Source organism: Pongo abelii, chromosome 19 (assembly GCF_028885655.2).
Source record: "Pongo abelii isolate AG06213 chromosome 19, NHGRI_mPonAbe1-v2.0_pri, whole genome shotgun sequence".
In the NCBI taxonomy this organism is placed as follows: domain Eukaryota; kingdom Metazoa; phylum Chordata; class Mammalia; order Primates; family Hominidae; genus Pongo; species Pongo abelii.
In genome coordinates this window covers 41,432,664-41,450,294 of record NC_072004.2, presented here as the reverse complement: position 1 = coordinate 41,450,294, position 17,631 = coordinate 41,432,664, and the positions used below count along the sequence as shown (strand labels likewise).

The window sequence follows — 17,631 nt, the reverse complement described above, 5'->3', positions numbered from 1 at the left end:
AAAAATTTTAAACACAGGTCTTTACCTCTTCTTTTTTTAAATTTTAATTTAATTATACAAGACGGAGTCTCAGTATGTTGCCCAGGCTGGTCTGGAACTCCTGAGCTCAAGTGATACGTCCATCTCTGCCTCCCAAAGTGCTGGGATTACAAGCCTGAGACACTGTGCCCGGCCTTAAACACAAATCTTAATTCATTCTTACAATTATCCTGAGGTTAGAAAAATGGAAGGGGAAGAAAAATGGCAAGCAGGTAGGCTGACTTCAGCTTCATTATTTGGAAAGACAGTTTGCTCAGTTAAAACACACTGCGGCCCACCAAGGCCAAGACAACAGAAAAATACAGAATTACATAAATAGGTTTTATATGTTACAGCAGTTTGAATGGAGACTTTTTCAATGCAAATGACAAACAGCTGTGCCTGGGAATAAATGACAACGAATTTTTTTTATCTCAACAGCTGTCCTGAGAGCACATCTCTACATCTCTACCTGCATTCTGGAATCAGGGAGAAAGCCAAAATGGACGCCAAGACACTAGATCAGCCATGTCCAACCCTTTGACTACAAGGACTTTTCCGCCTATCTGTGGTGGTGGGTATCATGAAAATTATGCACAAACCTTTTTTTTTTTTTTAAGCTCATCAGCTATCATTACCATTAGTGTATTTTATGTGTGGCCCAAGAGCATTCTTCTTCCAATGTGGCCCTGAGAAGCCAAAAGACTGGACACCTGTGCACTAGATTAAAAGGCTACTCCTTCTGGAAGCAATTGTAAAGAATTTCTGACATTATCTTGACATGAAAACCAATGCATAGTGGCACAGAATGCAAAATCTGCAAGAATTTTTCTTGCTGGGTTTTTTTTTGTTTTTTTTTTTTTGAGTCAAGGTCTTGCTCTGTGGCCCAGGCTGGAGTACACTGGTGAGATCACAGCTCAGTGCAGGCTCAAGTGCTCCTCCCGCATCAACCACTGTAGTAGCTGGGACTACAGATGCGCACAACCACCCCTGGCTAATATTTTATTTTTTGTAGAGACGGGGTCTCACTATGTTGTCCAGGTTGGTCTCAAACTCCTTGACTCAAGGGATCCAGGATAGGATTACAGGTGTGAGCCACCACACCTGGCCATGTGCATGAACTTTTAAGACAAACACAAGGCCCCCCACAAAAGTTAAGGTTTTCCCACCTAATTTCCAGGGGATCTTTTGGTGCAAGGATGAGAAGCCCTTAAAAGTACACAGACAACTCCAAAGATTCAAGACAGTTCATTCGGGCTGAGCCAGCCCACTGGGCAGACTGACCTTCAAAAAAGGCCCACCCACGACATACCCCAGATGGCGCTCCAAGAATCTCTCCAGTCCTCAGGGTCCCTAAGGCACTGGGACAGAGCTAGGAAAGCAAATCCATTTGCTTCTTCCTACAGGAAACCCCTTGAGGTCAACACCCCACAATCAGAGGAGGATGGAGTGGCTCACCCTCAGTCAACAGGCCAGACTCAAGGTGGTATAACGTCTTAACCAAGGGTGTGGGCCTCCAGGTCTGACTCCCAACTCAGTGCTCCTTTAATAACCACCCTTTATTAATTCTGCTTAACAGGGGTTCCTGGCAAGTCAGTTCTCCCTCAGGCCTTCAGTTTCCTCACCTACAAGATGAGAGGGCTGGACCAGATGGAAATTCCAAGACCCTTTGCAGCCGTAGAAACCCACAACTCTACTAAATCATCCCCAAAGCCAGGCACCCCAAATAGCACTGTGATCAGTATTTGTAGTTAGGGATGCAACCAAGAATGCAGTTAAAGTGACTTTCATGAGCCTCAAGTGATCAAGACCTCACCATATGATTATGTACTACCAAAGCTGATCAGTCCCTGGACAGGGAGACCTGAAATCCAGCCCCTCCCTCCGCTATCTTGGAGCAAGGAAAAGGCCTTCTTCTAATTGAACAGCCCAGGGGGCCCCCCTTTGCTGCAGGTAACCACAAAAACTGGAAGCCACAATGCCTGACACATAGCCCAGAACCTCAGACACAAGAACCACAAAACTAGAAGCCATAGTTCCTAACACTTATCCCAGAACCTCAGCCAGAGGACCATGTCCAGCCTCTTTTTTTTTTCTCTGTCATCCAGGCTGGAGTGCAATGGTGCAATCTCAGGTCACTGCAACCTCCACCTCAGCCTTCTGAGTAGCCAGAACTACAGGAGCATGCCACCATGCATGGCTAATTTTCTATTTTTTGTAGAGACGGGGTTTACCATGTTGCCCAGGCTGGTTTTGAACTCCTAGACTCAAGCTATCCACCAGCCTCAGCCTCTCAAGGTGCTGGGATTACAGGCATGAGTCACTGCACCCAGCCCCAGCCTCCTTTTAAACTCGTGGCCGTCAGTGTGATTACAGATGCAGTGGCAAATGGATAAATGTATGAAGGCTGCCATTCCTGCTTAGGAGAGGGGGAGTTATGATGCCACAAAGATATTAAAGACTAGGACAGATATTAAATGTATTCATACACTTTGACCCAGCAAATCTCACTTGTAGGAAGATACTCATTGCAGCACCATTTATAAAAGCAAGACTTGGAAACAGCCTGAATGGCCCATACAGGGAAACCGGTTAGATGAATTTGTGGTATGACCACACAATGCAGCCACTAATAGTGCTGATGCATATGTATATGTGCTGATATAGACAGAAGACACTTACAAGGCAATGCACATGGTATGTGCCACAAATATACACATGTACATTTGTATGCAAATGCAGGAAGAATATACAACAAAACGTGCACTGGAATTAACTCTGAGAGGTGGCATTATGGGTGATTTTCACTGTTGTACATCTAGTACTTTCTTTTTTATAGTGAACATATATCATTATGTATTTTTTACATATTTTAATTAAAAGTAGAAAGTTAAAGAATATACTGTTTATCAGAGGAACTGTTCAGAAAGAATAAGACAGGTAGCCATTTAAAAAATTATGAGTAAACTGATCTCTAGGCAGCTTCTCCTTTCTCAGAATGAGACAAGCGTAGAGCTGGCTGCATCATGGTGCTGAGAGTCTTGTCTTTGAGGATGTGCTGGCCTGGACATTAGGGAAGCAGACCCATGCCCGAACCCTGAGGCTGCACAGCCTGGGTGGCCACCAGGAAGCCCAAACATCGAGAGTTGAGCCACGGAATGCTCTCGGCCCAGCTCTTTTTATTACTGGCCATTTCCTTGGTCTCAGCAACCATGGCCCTGCACCCCACCATAGCAACAGCTGAGGAGTTCTGAACATAAGTTCTCAAGACCAGTCAACCTGGGTTCAACCACCTGCTGAGACAGTCTCTCCACCCCTCTGGGCTGCAACTCCCTCATCTGCAACATCAGGATAAGGCCTCATAGCATCATTGTGAATGTTAAGGTGCGACATATGCCGAGAGCCTAGTGGAGCGCTCAACATAGAACAGGTGATCAAGCATGTTCCTCATCTGTGTCTGCCCTCTCTACTCGAAGATCATTCCCCTAACCCCAAAGGCACCTATGCAGCTTTCCCTTTGAATTAAACATAAAAAAGAGATCTCAACCAGCCTATTCTGAAAGGATGGCCTTTTTAAAAGGCACAGCTTAGAGAGACTTGGCCACAGGCTTTGCTGCTTCTCCCCAGCATTGCAGACACTGCCACCATGGGCCAGCATCTCTGCATGGTCCATCTCCAGACACATCCAGCGGGCAGGAGTAGAATACCTACGGCGCACTTTCCTGGATTTTGAGGCAGCCCAGACCATTCCAAGAGCAGCAAACAACCCTGATGTGGAAGAAGGCATTCCCATAGCTGCAGGCAGCAAACCACACCTCCCGGCACCCACGTCAACCCAAGCTGCAGACCTGATAAGACCTCTCTCCAGCACCACCCAGCCCTCCCCAGGCTCACAGCCACTGTGGGTCTCCCTCCAGGCTGCCTCCGAGAAACATTTGGGAGGTAGGTTTTACCAGCGAAAAAGTTACCCAGGTGAAAGTGGACACAAAAAGGGCCAGAGCCCCAGCTCCCAGCTCTGTATCTCTTCAAAGATGGCTGGAGCCACTTGGCCAGAGGATTACAACCGTGACCACAGAGCAGAAGCAGAGAAACGCCACACTTCGAGACAGTGACTGGGTGGGAAAGCAAAACCAGGTTTCACTCTCAGTTCTGCCAGGGACCTGTGACTTGGGAGAAGTCCCCAAGACTCTGGGAATATTTCCCAGAAAACCAGGAGGTGGCTCACACTTGTAATCCCAGCACTTTGGGAGGCCAAGGTTGGTGGATCACTTGAGGCCAGGAGTTCAAGGCCAGCCTGGCCAACACAGCCTGGCCTATCTCTACTAAAAACACGAAAATTAGCTGGACATAGTGGGGCATGCCTGTAATCCCAGCTACTCAGAAGCTAAGGCAGGAGAACTGCTTGAACCTGGGAGGCTGAGATTGCAGTGATCCGAGATCATGCCACTGCACTCCAGCCTGGGCGACAGAGTGGGACTCTGACTAAAAGAAAAACAAAAACAAAAAACAAAACAAAAAAAAACCCAGGAGGTTGGATGGGCCAAGGGTTCAGTGGGGTTCCCAATGCAGGGTCCTGCAAGCTGTGCTACTACAGTCATTACTGTGCCCTGCCTGGTTCCTTCACTAGACTAGAAGTGTCCCTAAACCCCAAAGACTGGGAGAACAGCCCACCTACTTCAGAACCCTTGCTAGGTGGCCGCCAGCCAGGTAAGCACATCAACAGTAACACCAGCCAGGTAAGCACATCAACAGTAACTAAAGGTCTGTCCAGGGAACGTGCCTCAACACACCCTAAGGACCCAATCTGCAGGCATGCCACCCCTCCCCTCTCCCAGCAGTTCCATCGCCAGATGCTCCTGGGAGGCACAGGGCGAGCTCAGGTCCCCCACACGGTGGGACTCTGACCTCTGCCATGGCAGAGCTGTGTGAGGGCCAGGCCTCTCTGACCTTCCAGGTGGCAGGAGGGCCTCCCCTCTGACCCCTTGCGGCTCCAAGGCAACGGCTCAGGAAAGCAGCCGAAGGGCAGAGACTGCACCTACTACAGTTCCCAACATCGCCTCCCAGCACAGCCTGACTCTGCACCTACCACAGTTCCCAACACTGCCTCCCCTCTGCACCTACCACAGTTTCCAACATCACCTCCCCCAGCAAAGCCTGATGGTCAAAGTCCTGCAGCCCCTTTCTCCACGCCAGCTTGCTTAGGAGGGATTTTTCTCCACAAGAACGCAAGGTGGGGAGACTCAGCATGGCAGAGCCTGTCTCTGGAAAGTACTAGTAGGCTGGCAGGAAAGGGCAAGTCACAATGTCCCTGGAACATAAATCTCCATGAGGCAACATGTGTCTGCTTCTACACACCCTTGTCTCCCCAGCGCTAGGCAGATTCAAAGGAATGAAGGTAATTATTAGTGGCATAGGTTGCAGGCCCAGCTATTAGGCAGGCCAGGTGTCCCTCCGTGAGTATACTGGGGCATAAGAACATTCCCGTTTGCCTCGGTGGAGTTTTCAGACCCCTAGGAGGGTCTAGCGGAGACAGAACACCAGGTCCTGCCAGGAAGCAGTAGCCTCACAACTTCTGTTTACAGATTAAGACCCTGGTTTCAGATTGTGCCTCCCTCCCTTTCTATTTAGAGAGGGAAAATGTGTATGATGAAGACTGCTGATCTCCAGGAACATGTGTGAGTTTGAGAAGAGTCAGGCACGCTGCTAGGCACATAGGCAGCAAACGTTAAGTCTCAGCTCCTTCTACCCTTTTCCATCCAAACTGGACCACGACACAGAGAAAAGCTATCCCCAGACAACCAGACATGCTGACCCACTACACCCCATCACAACCCGATTTCAGGCAGCAGCCCATCCCTGGTCAGGGACCTCCAGGGACATTTCACGTGCTGCTTCTCCCACTGAGTGTTTATTTAATGAAGGCCAGAGTGAGCTGGGGCTCCTAAGATTCTAGGTAAGTCCGATGCAGTTGCACAGGCCAAGCCCTCCAGGTCAGATCCTTCTTCAAAAGCCAGGAATCCAGTGTTGCAAGCACAGTCTCTGGGGCCACGGCCTGGTGTGTGGGGAGCCCATAGAACAGGAAAGAACGCTGGAGTGGACAATGCCACTGGCCTGCCCGGCCTCAACACATGCTGCTGGCGGTGGACGGCCCCACCCAGCTTGCTGAGATTGTTTCCTGGCTTGTGTCACCCACCTGTATGAAATGAGAGGCAGCTGCAGAAGTACCTTTCCCTAAAATCCAGATTTACTGAACCCATAAAGTAGGAGTTGTTTCTCTAGCGAGGGTCCAGTAGGGGTTAAGTTTCCCTAGTGGTGGCCTGTGCCATAAATGCTACTGGACCCTCACTAGGGACAGCTGCCAGGCAGACTCTTTTGGTAGTAACAGCATGGACTGACAGACAAAATGCTGCAGGTGTGAGCAGTCTCGTTCCTATTTTATGGACAAGAGAGCTTGAGTTTCAGAAGTCATGGGACTTGACTAAGGTCACACAGACAGAACCCAGGCCCAGTATGAAAGCCATGGGGCTTCCTGTTCACCACACTGCTCCTATGGCAAAGATTCTTCTAATAAACTTAACCCCTATGTTACTATGGGTTCAGTAAATCTGGATTTTAGAACCATTCTTAAAGAGGGTTATTCTTAAACAAGGGTAGTATAAAAACAATCACAAACATTTGATTTCACCCAACCAAGTCTCCTTCTCTAACCTAGAGAATTTCGAGCTTCCAGAGCCCTCAGAGATCCACTCCAGCCTCCTTGTTTTGCAGGTGAGGAGGCTGAGGCCTCCGGGATGAAGTGACTCATCTAAACTAGCTGGTGGCAGCCCCATGGAACTCGCTCCAGGGGTCTAAATTCCCATCCCCAAAAACAACCCAGGCCCTGCCTTTTCAGGAAGTGGAGTGAACCCGAATCCACATCACGATGGGAAGAACAGGGAGTTGCAAATCCCCCGTGGGCCTTCAGATGGGTTCTCTGCTGCCAGGGATGATCGTCTAAACAAACACTCAGGAGGGAAGCCCCTGAATAAACCAGCTCCAAGACTTAAATAGCTGGATGCTCTGGGGTGTCATGAACGCCACACTGCCATCAAAATGAGGGACTCCGGAAGTTAGGGTAGGACAAAAGGCCATTCCAGAGAATGCACAGCAAATGGTTCTCCTATATACACACTCTGGAAGCCAGGAGTACTTCAGAGCAACGTGGGGACAATCCCACAGAGGCCAACACAGAGAGCATTCTCCAAGCCCAGCAACACCGAAGTCCAACCACGCACACTCTGCCGGACAGCGACCCCTCCTCCCGGAACTGAGCCTCACAGGCCCCCTATTGTGTCAGCTTAAAAACTGAACTTTGCTGAGCAAACACACTCAGCTGTGTTCAAAAAATCAGTTTCTCTCAATACTTGGAAACCTGCAGCATGCATGCAGAAAGGCCGGTTGTAAGGGGTTTTGTTTGTTTTTTAAGCAAAGCCTTGGTCACTACAGCTTTAGCCAACTGTAATAAAAAATAATAATACCCAGCACTGACTGTATTCTTCCAATGTCCTGTGGTTTTATAGCTTTTAAGAAAATAAAACTGAGGGAGAGTCACCCCCGAGCATTTGGGATCAAATAAGGATTCAGGCTTGTGGCATGCCTGGAGGAAGGATTGGTCTTGTAATAATTACCGCGATCACAGAGGGCCTTATGACAGCTGGCGGAGGCAATTAGCAATAAGGGGCGGGGGGAGGGTTTAGGGGGAGGAGAAATTCAGGATCTAATAAAACAAAACATCCCCAGACCTGCAGGAGGCCAGATGTGGCAGGGCAAGATGGTGAGAGGTTCCTTCTTCAAGACGGGGCAGCTATTAACTGGTCTGACGTTTCACCGCCCCGTCCCTGGCCAAAATTACATTCGGAATCCACTAGTTGCCCTCATTTGTGTACGGACAGGGTGCCCCAACAACCCTCCGGCTGGTTTTTCCAAAACCTTCAAATACTTCCCCAGCTATAATTTTAGAGAGGAAGGCCCGCATATCTTATTTCTTCTTTACACTCCAGGCTGTCTCCATCAGAACCCCTTAAACAGTGTCATCTTCCCACCAAAGGCTTGCTTCCCAGCATAATCCTTCCTAAGCCAAAATCCAATCTTTGGGGGGAAGCAGGGGGAGTCAGCGGGTAATTATTAATACATTTTAAGCAGCGAGCCTCCGTGGCAACCTGAAAGGAAAGTACCAAACGCCTGAATAGCAAAAATGCAGTTTCAGCAACACTTTTTGAAAAGGCGGCAGACAAGACCTGGGAGGAGAGGAAAGGAAGGACAGGACGGCGTCTGGGGCGTGAGGGGAACAGGGGACGGCAGGCCTGCGATCACGCTTCAGGGGAACCTCCTCCGTCACCCCGGCCCACGGGTGCTCGGCTCAGTCACACGGGGAAAAGTCCAGCTTGTGACTCAGTGGGACGAGTCCTGCGGCCCCGCAAACTGGAAATGGGGTGGGGCGGAGAAGGGGGGAAAGGGGATGTCCGCGCGCAGCCCACCCCGCCCACGGGCCCCTCGAGCCTCCATCCCAGTTCCCACCACGCACCTGCCCCACAAATCCTGCCCAAGGTGAGGGCTGGTCCCGGGTCCTCCGTCTGCCGCATCAGCGAGTGCCGGAGGGAGGGGAAGCCTCCAAGGGGGCGACGCGGGCTCAAGGATGCAACTCGGCCAAGAGTGAACTGGGGCCCGGAGGGAGGTGTCCGGGCCGCTCCTCGAGCCCAGCCCGGTCCCCGACCCACTTACCTCCAGGGTCCGTATCTCCTGCTGGGTGAGGTCGTTGGACACAGCGCACTTGGTGCGCAGCCCGCGCAGGCTGCCGATGGAGATGTCGATGAGCTTCTGTAGCTGCCCGCACTGCTGCAGCGCCCGGCTGGCCGCGGCCCCTGCGCCTCCCTCCGCGGCCGCCGCATCCCCCCCGCCACCGCCCTCCTTCTTCTCTCCCATCGCCGCCGCGCGCAGCGCAGCTCTATCCATGCTTCGGCATCGGGGCCGCGGCGGCCGAGGCGGGGAGACCGGGGCGCGGGCGCCTCGGCAAGGAACCCCCGAGCCAGGAGAGCTGGACCAGGAGCGCCCCTCGGCGCTGCCCGAGCCGGGACGCCGATAGAGCCGGCCGCTGAGTCTGCCGCTTCGTCTGCCGCTTCCACCCTCCCAGCAGCGGCGGCAAAGCGAAAGCCCCGGCGACCCGACGGCTGCGGCTCCCGGAGCCTTTAAGCGGCGGCGGGGGCCGGGTCAGGGCGGCCGAGCATGCTGGGACTTGTAGTCCACGCCGCGCACCTGCCGCCGGCCTCCGCCCTCGGGGCCCCAGACCGCGCCCGCGCCCGCGCCCGCGCCGCCCTCCCAGCCCTCCTCTCCCGTCCCCTCCCGGCGGCCGCGGCGAGGCAGGCGGTGAGGGCGGGCCCCAACTGGGAGCCCCGGGTGGGGCTGCTCCGTGCCGGCTCCTCCCCCAGGCGCCTAGAGTCGGGGGAGCAGCTTCTCCCCGTCTGCCTCCGCCCCCCACCCGGCCTAGGAGCTTCCCGCGACCCCCGGATGGGGCGGCGCCCCCTGGACGCCCGGCGGGCGTGCGTCCCGCAGTTCCTCAGCTGCAGCCCAGCCCTGGAAGATGGGGACCAGGAAGGTTCCAGGATTTGTATGTGGGTTTAGGGGCTGCCATCTAGTGGGAAGGGGCTTACAGCACTTCTCCTGTAGCTGGCTCACAAAGCGTTCTAGTCTGGACTGCCTGCGCCAAAAGGATTGTTCAGGCTTGGAGAAAGACGAAGAGCTTTCTTCTGAACCACATTTACCTACCAAAATAAGTGTCCCATTTCCCCCGCCATTCCCAGCCCACCAAGCCAGCCCAGACACGGGGGACAGCACACTGAATTGTCGGTGGCTTCGGAGCAAGTGGCCAGGACTCAAATTCCCACTCCACCACTGTCTAGGGTGAGACTTTGGGCACGTTCGATTTCCTATGAATGCCCGAGTCTCCTCATCAAATAGCTCTTTCGTAGGGTTCCTATGAAGAATGAGTTAATACATGCACAGCACCTAGATTGATTACTCGCACATGTGGTCGCTGGATAAATGTTAGCAATTCTTACCATCTAACCTCAGATCTGAATGTGGCCCTGGACCCAAGTAGTGGCCATGGAGCAGTACAGTACTGCCAAGGACTGGTAGTCCTCTGTCCTCTGTGCCTTTCTGTGCCTCCTAACCCAGCAATCAAGCCTCGCCCATCTGTTCACCCTCCTCTCCCATTAGTTCACCCCATGTGTTCTATTATCTGGCAAAACTGAAAAACCAAGTCTCTGATCAAAGCTCCCACACCTTCATGCTTTCGACATCTGTCAACCAGAAAAAATGTCTCCCCTCTGAATTTTCTCTTGTAAGCTGCTTGATTGCAGAAGCCACTAGCTATCGTACCCTCTTTACAGTGCCAGATGTATAGTGCATGGCACACAAGAAAGCCTCCAACGTGCCTCAGGAGCTCTTTCCGCGGGTCCTACGGGATGTTTCTTTTACCTCTCAGGCCAGCCAAGGGTGTGTGTGTGTGTGTGTATAGATAGACAGTTGTTTTTTTGGTTTTGTTTTGTTTTTGTGTTTGAGGATGAGAATTGGACAGGAGGTGGGATCCAAACCTTATAGACACTAAAACAATCAATAATGGATGGCAATTTGTATTACACCTTCCTTTAATGTTTATATTACACCAGCCTTCCAAATAAAGGGCTGGGCACCGTGGCTCACGCCTGTAATCCCAGCACTTTGAGAGGACAAGGGGGAAGGATCACTTAAAGCCAGGAGTTAGAGACCTGCCTGGGCAATATGGCAAGACACTGTCTCTAAAAAAATAATAAATTTTTAAAAATCAGGTATAGAAAGCAAAACTATAACTTTAAAATTTGTTTTTGCAAATTAACCCCTCCTCGAGATTTTCCAAATGCGAAGAGGTTCCTCCCTAACCCCTGGCCTTTCCCATTGAGAGTCATTGATCCAGTCCTCACTCAACTTATAAAAAGACCCCCTGCACGATATTATGAATTTCTCAGCCTGTTACCTTAACCCCACCCGACTCCTTGCAAAGTAGTAACTATTATGAAAGGGAAACTAGTTGTGCTTCTCAAACTTGAACATGCATCAGAATCACCTGGAGGGCTTGTTAATTCCCAGAACCATGGACCTCACCTCTATAGTTTCTAGTTTTGTAGATCAGAGGACAGAGCAGGAGAATTTGCATTTCTATCAAGTTCTCAGGTGGTACTGATGTGGTTAGTCTGAGCCCAGTCTCAAGTCTATACTTTGAGAAGCCTAGGTACAGAAGAAGGTCAGTGGGCAGAGAACTATCTCAAGGGACTATCCACAACCCAGCCTGGCTGGTTCAGAGCCTCTGTCCAGCAGCCAGAGCTTCCAGGCTTGAACGACTCACTCATTCTAACGCAATTCACAAAAGATTTTTTTTTTTTTGAAACAGGGTCTTGCTCTGTCACTCAGGCTGGAGTACAGTAGCATGATCATGGCTCAGTGCAGCCTCGACCTCCCAGACTCAGGCGATCCTCCCACCCCAGCTTCCCAAGTAGCTGGGACTATAGGAGTGTGCCGCCATGCCCAGCTAACTTTAACTTTTTTTTAGAAATGTAGTCTCTCTACATTGCCCAGGCTGCTAGTCTCAAACTCTCGGGCTCAAGCAATCCTTCCCCTTCAGCCTCCTGAAGTGCTGGGATTATAGGCGTGAATTACCATGCCTGGCTCACAAGAAATGTTCCGGTAAGTGCCTATTTATGCATTTACATCGAACTTGTTATTGCCACGGGGGCCTGGTCATCACATTCTCCCTCTAGGGCCACTTTATGTGGGAAGCCACATCCTAAGAAGAGCCACTGCCAACTAGTGGCATTCATGCCCACCCATATCACCACAGGGGTGATGTCAGAGCCTGAGACTGGACAAATGCCAGCTCCCTGGTTACTCTCCCGCCAGGTTCCATGCAACGAGTCTCTCCTCTGTGGATACAGTCTTCCCTCTGATTATCCAAAGCATTCAGCAGGCCACAGCTTTCCTTCTTCACAGATAGCCTCCAGCCTTCTTGCCTGGATTTGAGTCATCTGTCAGCCACAAGTTTATAGAACTGCCCATCAGAGGTGGAGAAACTTTTTTGTTTTTGTTTTTTGTTTTTAAGAGACAGGGTCTTGCTCTGTTGCCCAGGTTGGAGTGCAGTGGTGCAAGAAAGCTCACTGCAGCCTCAAACTCCTGGGCTCAAGCCATCCTCCTGCCTCAGCCTCCTGAGTAGCTGGGACTACAGATGCCTGCCACCACATCTGACTAATTTGTAAATTTTTTGTAGTGACAGGGTCTTGCTATGTCATATAGACTGGTCTCAAACTCCTGTTCTTGGCCTCACTCTCCCAAAAGTGCTAGGATTACAGGCATGAGCCATGGCACCTGGCCGAAATAAGGATTTTTAAATAATCCCTTCATTCATCCTTTTAACATTCAGTAAGCATTCATGAAGTGCCACTTACATGGCAGGCCCTGTTCTGGGCTCTGGAAAAGAGTAGCGAACAAAACGAAGATTCTTACCCTTAGGGAATTTATGCTGTGGTGAGAGGAAACAGACAAGCAGATAAATGCACAGTGTGTCAGTGGTAACAGGTGGTATGGCACTGCAGGGAAGGGGACAGGGAATATGGCCTTTACAACTTTGAATAGAGCTGTTTTAGAGAGTAGGGTAGTCAGCTCTGTCTCTGAATCACTGTATGACCTTTGACAAGTCTTATATGACCTCGGGCAAATCTCCTAATCTGGTAGCACAGCTTCTTATTTGCAAGATGGTGATAATGTTTTATGAGGATGAACAGATTATATAACACAAAGTAATGGTCATAAAATAAGGGTTCAGCATATTTATTTATTTGATAAATATTTACTGTATGTCTACTGAAACTGTTCCAAATGCTTAACTCATTGAACTATGCATTACTTTCTTCCCCATCTTCCAGAATGAATCTCTTCTAGTTAGATGAATTGATCTATTATGTGTTGATTCAGGGTTTCAGCATCATTTCCAGGTTCTTGAGGCCTTTTCTGAGGCACCTCAGTAGAGAAAGTTTGCTTACTCTCTCCTTCCTCTCCTCTGTCTCAGGTCCCTCCATTGCTTTTCCCAGCTTGTCTGCATCCAAACACCAACAGCAGCGGTGGGAGCATTTTCATGCACAGGACCAAGAAACATGAAGAGGACACTTACCATGCGCCAGGCTCTGGGGCAGGCTCAAAGCGAAGGAAGCTGAGTCCTTATCCCCGTGGAACTTACATGAAGGGAAGGACAGGAAATGAATGTCAACAAATATATTCCCAAAATAAACAGAATCATAAGTGCTATGCAGAAGAAGAAGAAAGCAAATAGCCGAGAGTCTCTGGTGGCTAAGGTACTTCACTAGGTGAAGTGGACAGAGAATTATTATCTGACCATTGAACTAAGATATAAATAAAGAAAAGCAAGCCATGTGGAATGTTCCAGGAAAGGAGCACTCCAGGCAGTGGGAACATCGTGTGCAAAGGCCCTGAGGTAGGAGCAGCTTGGCATACTCCAGGAACAGTGAAGGCCAGAGGAGCCATAGCAAGATGAGGGAGAGGAGCGAGGGCTGGAGATGATGTGGGAGAGCTATGCAGGGGCCAGATAAAGTGGGACATGGGAAGGAAGTTTGGATTTTTCTCCAAGCCTTTGTTACTCCTAATGCGATCCAGGAGCAGCAGCAACTGTATGGCCTGGGAGCTTATTAGAAACACAGTCTTGAGCCCAACCCCAGATAACTGAATCACAAACTGCATCTTAGCAAAATTCCCACATGACCCAAAAATAGATTAAATTTTTAGAAGCACAGTACTCTAAGAAAGCCATGTTCTTTGCAGGTGGAGAGTTTTAAAGATCCCTCAGGCTGCCACATGGAGAGCCGATGGTAGGGAGGCAAGGGCACAGCCATGACTCTGGTTTTGAGACAGCTGCGATGGCCCAGGCCAGGTGGGGAGCAGGAACCGGGTGAGAGTGGAGGAGAGGGAGGAGATTGAGGGGATAGAGGATATGTTTTGGAGACAGAGTCAACAGGACAAGCCGATGGATTGAATGTCGAAGGAGGAAAAGAAGAATTCCGGCCATCCTGACCGTGTAGCCTCCACTCCTCCAAAGACGCCAAGGGGCACTTTGGGAAGAGCCCTATCCCGCAGCCAGGTGTGGCCACACCCTCAGGTGCCAAACCCACTCTCCCCCACCCACCCCTGCCCCGCCACTCGTAGCATCATCTCAGGACTCGGTAGGTTTCTGTTAGAGCCTGAAGCTCTAGAGTTTGCAGTTCGTGGATTTCACCTTCAGTTAAATCAGTCAAGAAATGCATGGAGCCACCCTGGAGATATACATTCTTTTTATTGTTATGACATACATCTGTGCACATTCATTCATTCATTCATTCATTCAACAAATATCTACTGAACCCCCAATATGTGCTCAGCACTGCGCCCGACTCTAGGGATACGGCAGTAAACGTAGATCATGTTGCCGTTTATAAAAGGACTTTCCATCTATTTCAGCTCACAGTAAACTGCGTTGTCTTCCTAAGGCTAGAAAGCGTGCTTAAGGTGAGTGCTTTCTCTCAGCTAGAAAACACCATGGGTTCCCTGTTGGCCTCAGAGTGAAGTATGAATTCTTGAACCAGGGCTTTGTGGTCCTGTGTTCCCGGGCCCTGCTGATGTCTCCAAGCTTATCTGCTACCCAAGGCTGTTTTGAGTGAATGTCCCGGTTTGAAGAATCGATGAAAATAAAAAGCCTCTCTCTAGAAAAAAAAAAAAAGACACCCACAACTGAGATCAAATGTCTGGGGGTTTGTGGGCCATCTCCTTGAGGCTGTTCTTGAACCCCAGGCCTATAGACAATCTTGTCTCTGCCTTTAACTCAACAATCTTGGTCACACCATGGAGTTTCATGTCATGATGTCTTTGCTCAGGCTATCACTTCTGTCTGCAGTCCTTCCTCTCCAGTTCCGTATGTAAATTTCTACTAATCCTGGAAGTCTAACTCACATGCACCCCACCTCTTCTCCCATAACAGGAGTAATCTCTCTAACTTCCATGTTCCCTTAAAACTTGGCACAAGTACTTATGTTTTATTATTTCCCTACCTGATTCTTTCCCTATCTGGATAGTGAGTCTCCTTGGACTCAGATAGACCCAATATGACGTTAGCAAATTTTTCAGCTCTCTGAGTTTTATTTCCTCATTTGTAAAAATGAGCATAATAATCCTCCCCCCATTACTTGAGCCCAGGAGTTCGAGACAACCCTGGACAACATGGTGAGATCCTGTCTCTACAAAATAAAAATGAAAATAAATAAAAAATAATCCCTCCCCTCAGGGTGGCTGAGAGAGGTAAAGAAAATAAAGCAAATAGGACTGGCATGCAGTAGTGCTTAACACATATTTGAATAAACAAATGAGGGAGAGAATGCAGTTTACAGAGGAAAAAACCAGGCCTTCTGTCTAGGGATCTGACTCCCATGTGCCCGTAGGTGCTTGTTCTAGAAGACACATCACTACCACCTGTGCAGTGCAGTCAGAACCAGGCTGTGGATCAGGCTGTAAGGAGAAACAAAGTTGAAAAATGGCCTGATTTGGCCTAAAACTGAAGCCACCCAAGTTGTCGTGGGCTTTTTCAGGCAACCTGGCAAGAGACAGAACTGCTCTGGGAGATGTAGGGAGAAACGTCCTGGGAAGGCCAGGAGGGTATGTGGATGCCCTCTTTTCATTCAGTTACTTTCTGAGCCATTTCTCCTCCTCTGCTTTCAAAACCCTTGCCCGGCTGATACCATCAGGGTACACCCTGAGCTCCCTCACTTGCAGTTTCTTGCACTCATCTCCCAATCACTTCAACTCGGTTGTCATGGGCTCTAGCTTTCCCTCCATGCCATGCTTCATCAGAGCCTCCAATCCTCTTTCAGTATCTCCTTTTTCACTGTCACCCACTCATGTGCTTGCTTCCCTTCTAACCCCAAGTAGATCCCATGCTCCACCATGACTGTCACTCCCTGGCTGAAACCCTCAATAAACCTGCCCCTCTCTGTCCATCACGTAAACCTGGCTAAATCCCAACTCTTCCAAAACCTAACCCTCACCTTTTTCAGGCCGGTGCCAGAGCAGCTGCAGGTGCTGGAGAAAAGCGCACAGCACTGTTGACGGGTTGCTCTTTAAATTCATGACCCAGCCAGGCGCGCGGCTCACGCCTGTAATTCCAGCACTTTGGGAGGCCAAGGAGGGTGGATCACCTGAGGTCAGGAGTTCAAGACCAGCCTGACCAACATGGAGAAACCCCGTTTCTACTAAAAATACAAAAATTAGCTGGGCGTGGTAGCAGACGTCTGTAATCCCAGCTACTGAGGAGGCTGAGACAGGGGAATCTCTTCAACCCGGGAGGCAGAGGTTGCAGTGAGCTGAGACTGTGCCACTGCTCTCCAGCCTGGGCAACAAGAGCGAGACTCTGTCTCAAAAAATAATATAACAAAATATAAATAAATAAATAAATTCATGACCACAAACCTCAAATTGGCATTCCTCATACCTGGCAATCCTACCAACCTTTCCTAGAAGGTTCGTTTTCCAGTTCCCTGAGATGGCTATTTCATACTGTCTTCTGTCTGTACAAACTCCCCTGCACTCCTTAGCTGATGGGCATGGGTCGCCCTCCTTTGAGAAACTGAAAGCCCTCAGGCCAGATCTATCAACCCTCCTGCCCCTGCGCCCAGGCTTCCTGCCTTTCCTCCTGCAACCGCAGAGGAGGCATCCTGCTGGAGTCTAAGGCAATGTCTGTCTTGTCTGCTGGGACTGTGGATCCCAGGCCCTCGAGCAGGCTCAAGGCCTCTGATCTAGTGAGTATTCTGCTTTTCTCTGCATCATCATTTTCTCCCTTTCTGCTCTGTTTTTTTTTTTTTTTTGAGACAGAGTCTTGGCTGTGTCATCCAGGCTGGAGTGCAGTGGTGCTATCTTGGCTCACTGCAACCTCCGCCTCCCAGACTCAAGCAATTCTCCTGCCTCAGCCTCTTGAGTAGCTGGGATTACAAGCATGTTGCCATCATCCCTGGCTAATTGTATTTTTAGTAGAGATGGGGTTTCACCATGTTGGCCAGGCTGGTCTCAAACTCCCGGCCTCAAGCGACCTGCCCACTTCAGCCTCCTAAAGCGCTGGGATTACAGGCATAAACCACTGCACCCAGCCATCTGCCCTGTTATTCTGATTTGCACACAAACATATTCCAGTATCTCCCTTAAGGGAGGGAGGGAAGGAAGGAAGGAAGGAAGGGAGGGAGGGAGGGACCGCTCTATCAGTTAGGGTCCTGGCAGAAATCAGGATTCTCTCAGATGGTCCAACTGATTCAAAGAGGCTGCTAACAAAGTTAAGGGAACAAACAAGGATGTTGCAGCACCCAGAGACAAATGAAGGTTTGTAGGGTGACAACTCCTGGCCCAGAAAGGACCAAGGGAAGAAATAGCATTCCAGGAGCCATTGAGAAAAGGGCAGCCTGGAAGGAACTGCAGGCCTGGAGGGGGACACAGCTCCTGCCCGAGACAGGGCACTGAAGCAGA

The 17,631-nt window shown here is 50.0% G+C and overlaps 1 protein-coding gene across 2 annotated transcripts in view; it reads right to left on the bottom strand.

Moving 5' to 3' along the window:
• The window catches only part of KSR1 (kinase suppressor of ras 1), a 169,871-nt gene extending 160,548 nt beyond the window's left edge, over positions 1–9,323 (bottom strand). The window contains exon 1 of one of the 2 annotated variants that reach the window (XM_054535603.2): positions 8,779–9,323. In XM_054535603.2, coding sequence (XP_054391578.1) covers positions 8,779–9,009 — 231 coding nt within the window. In that variant the 5' untranslated portion in view covers positions 9,010–9,323. The remainder of the gene's footprint in view (positions 1–8,778) is intronic. The other variant, XM_054535602.2, reaches the window with a different exon arrangement.
• Positions 9,324–17,631: the final 8,308 nt, after the last annotated feature.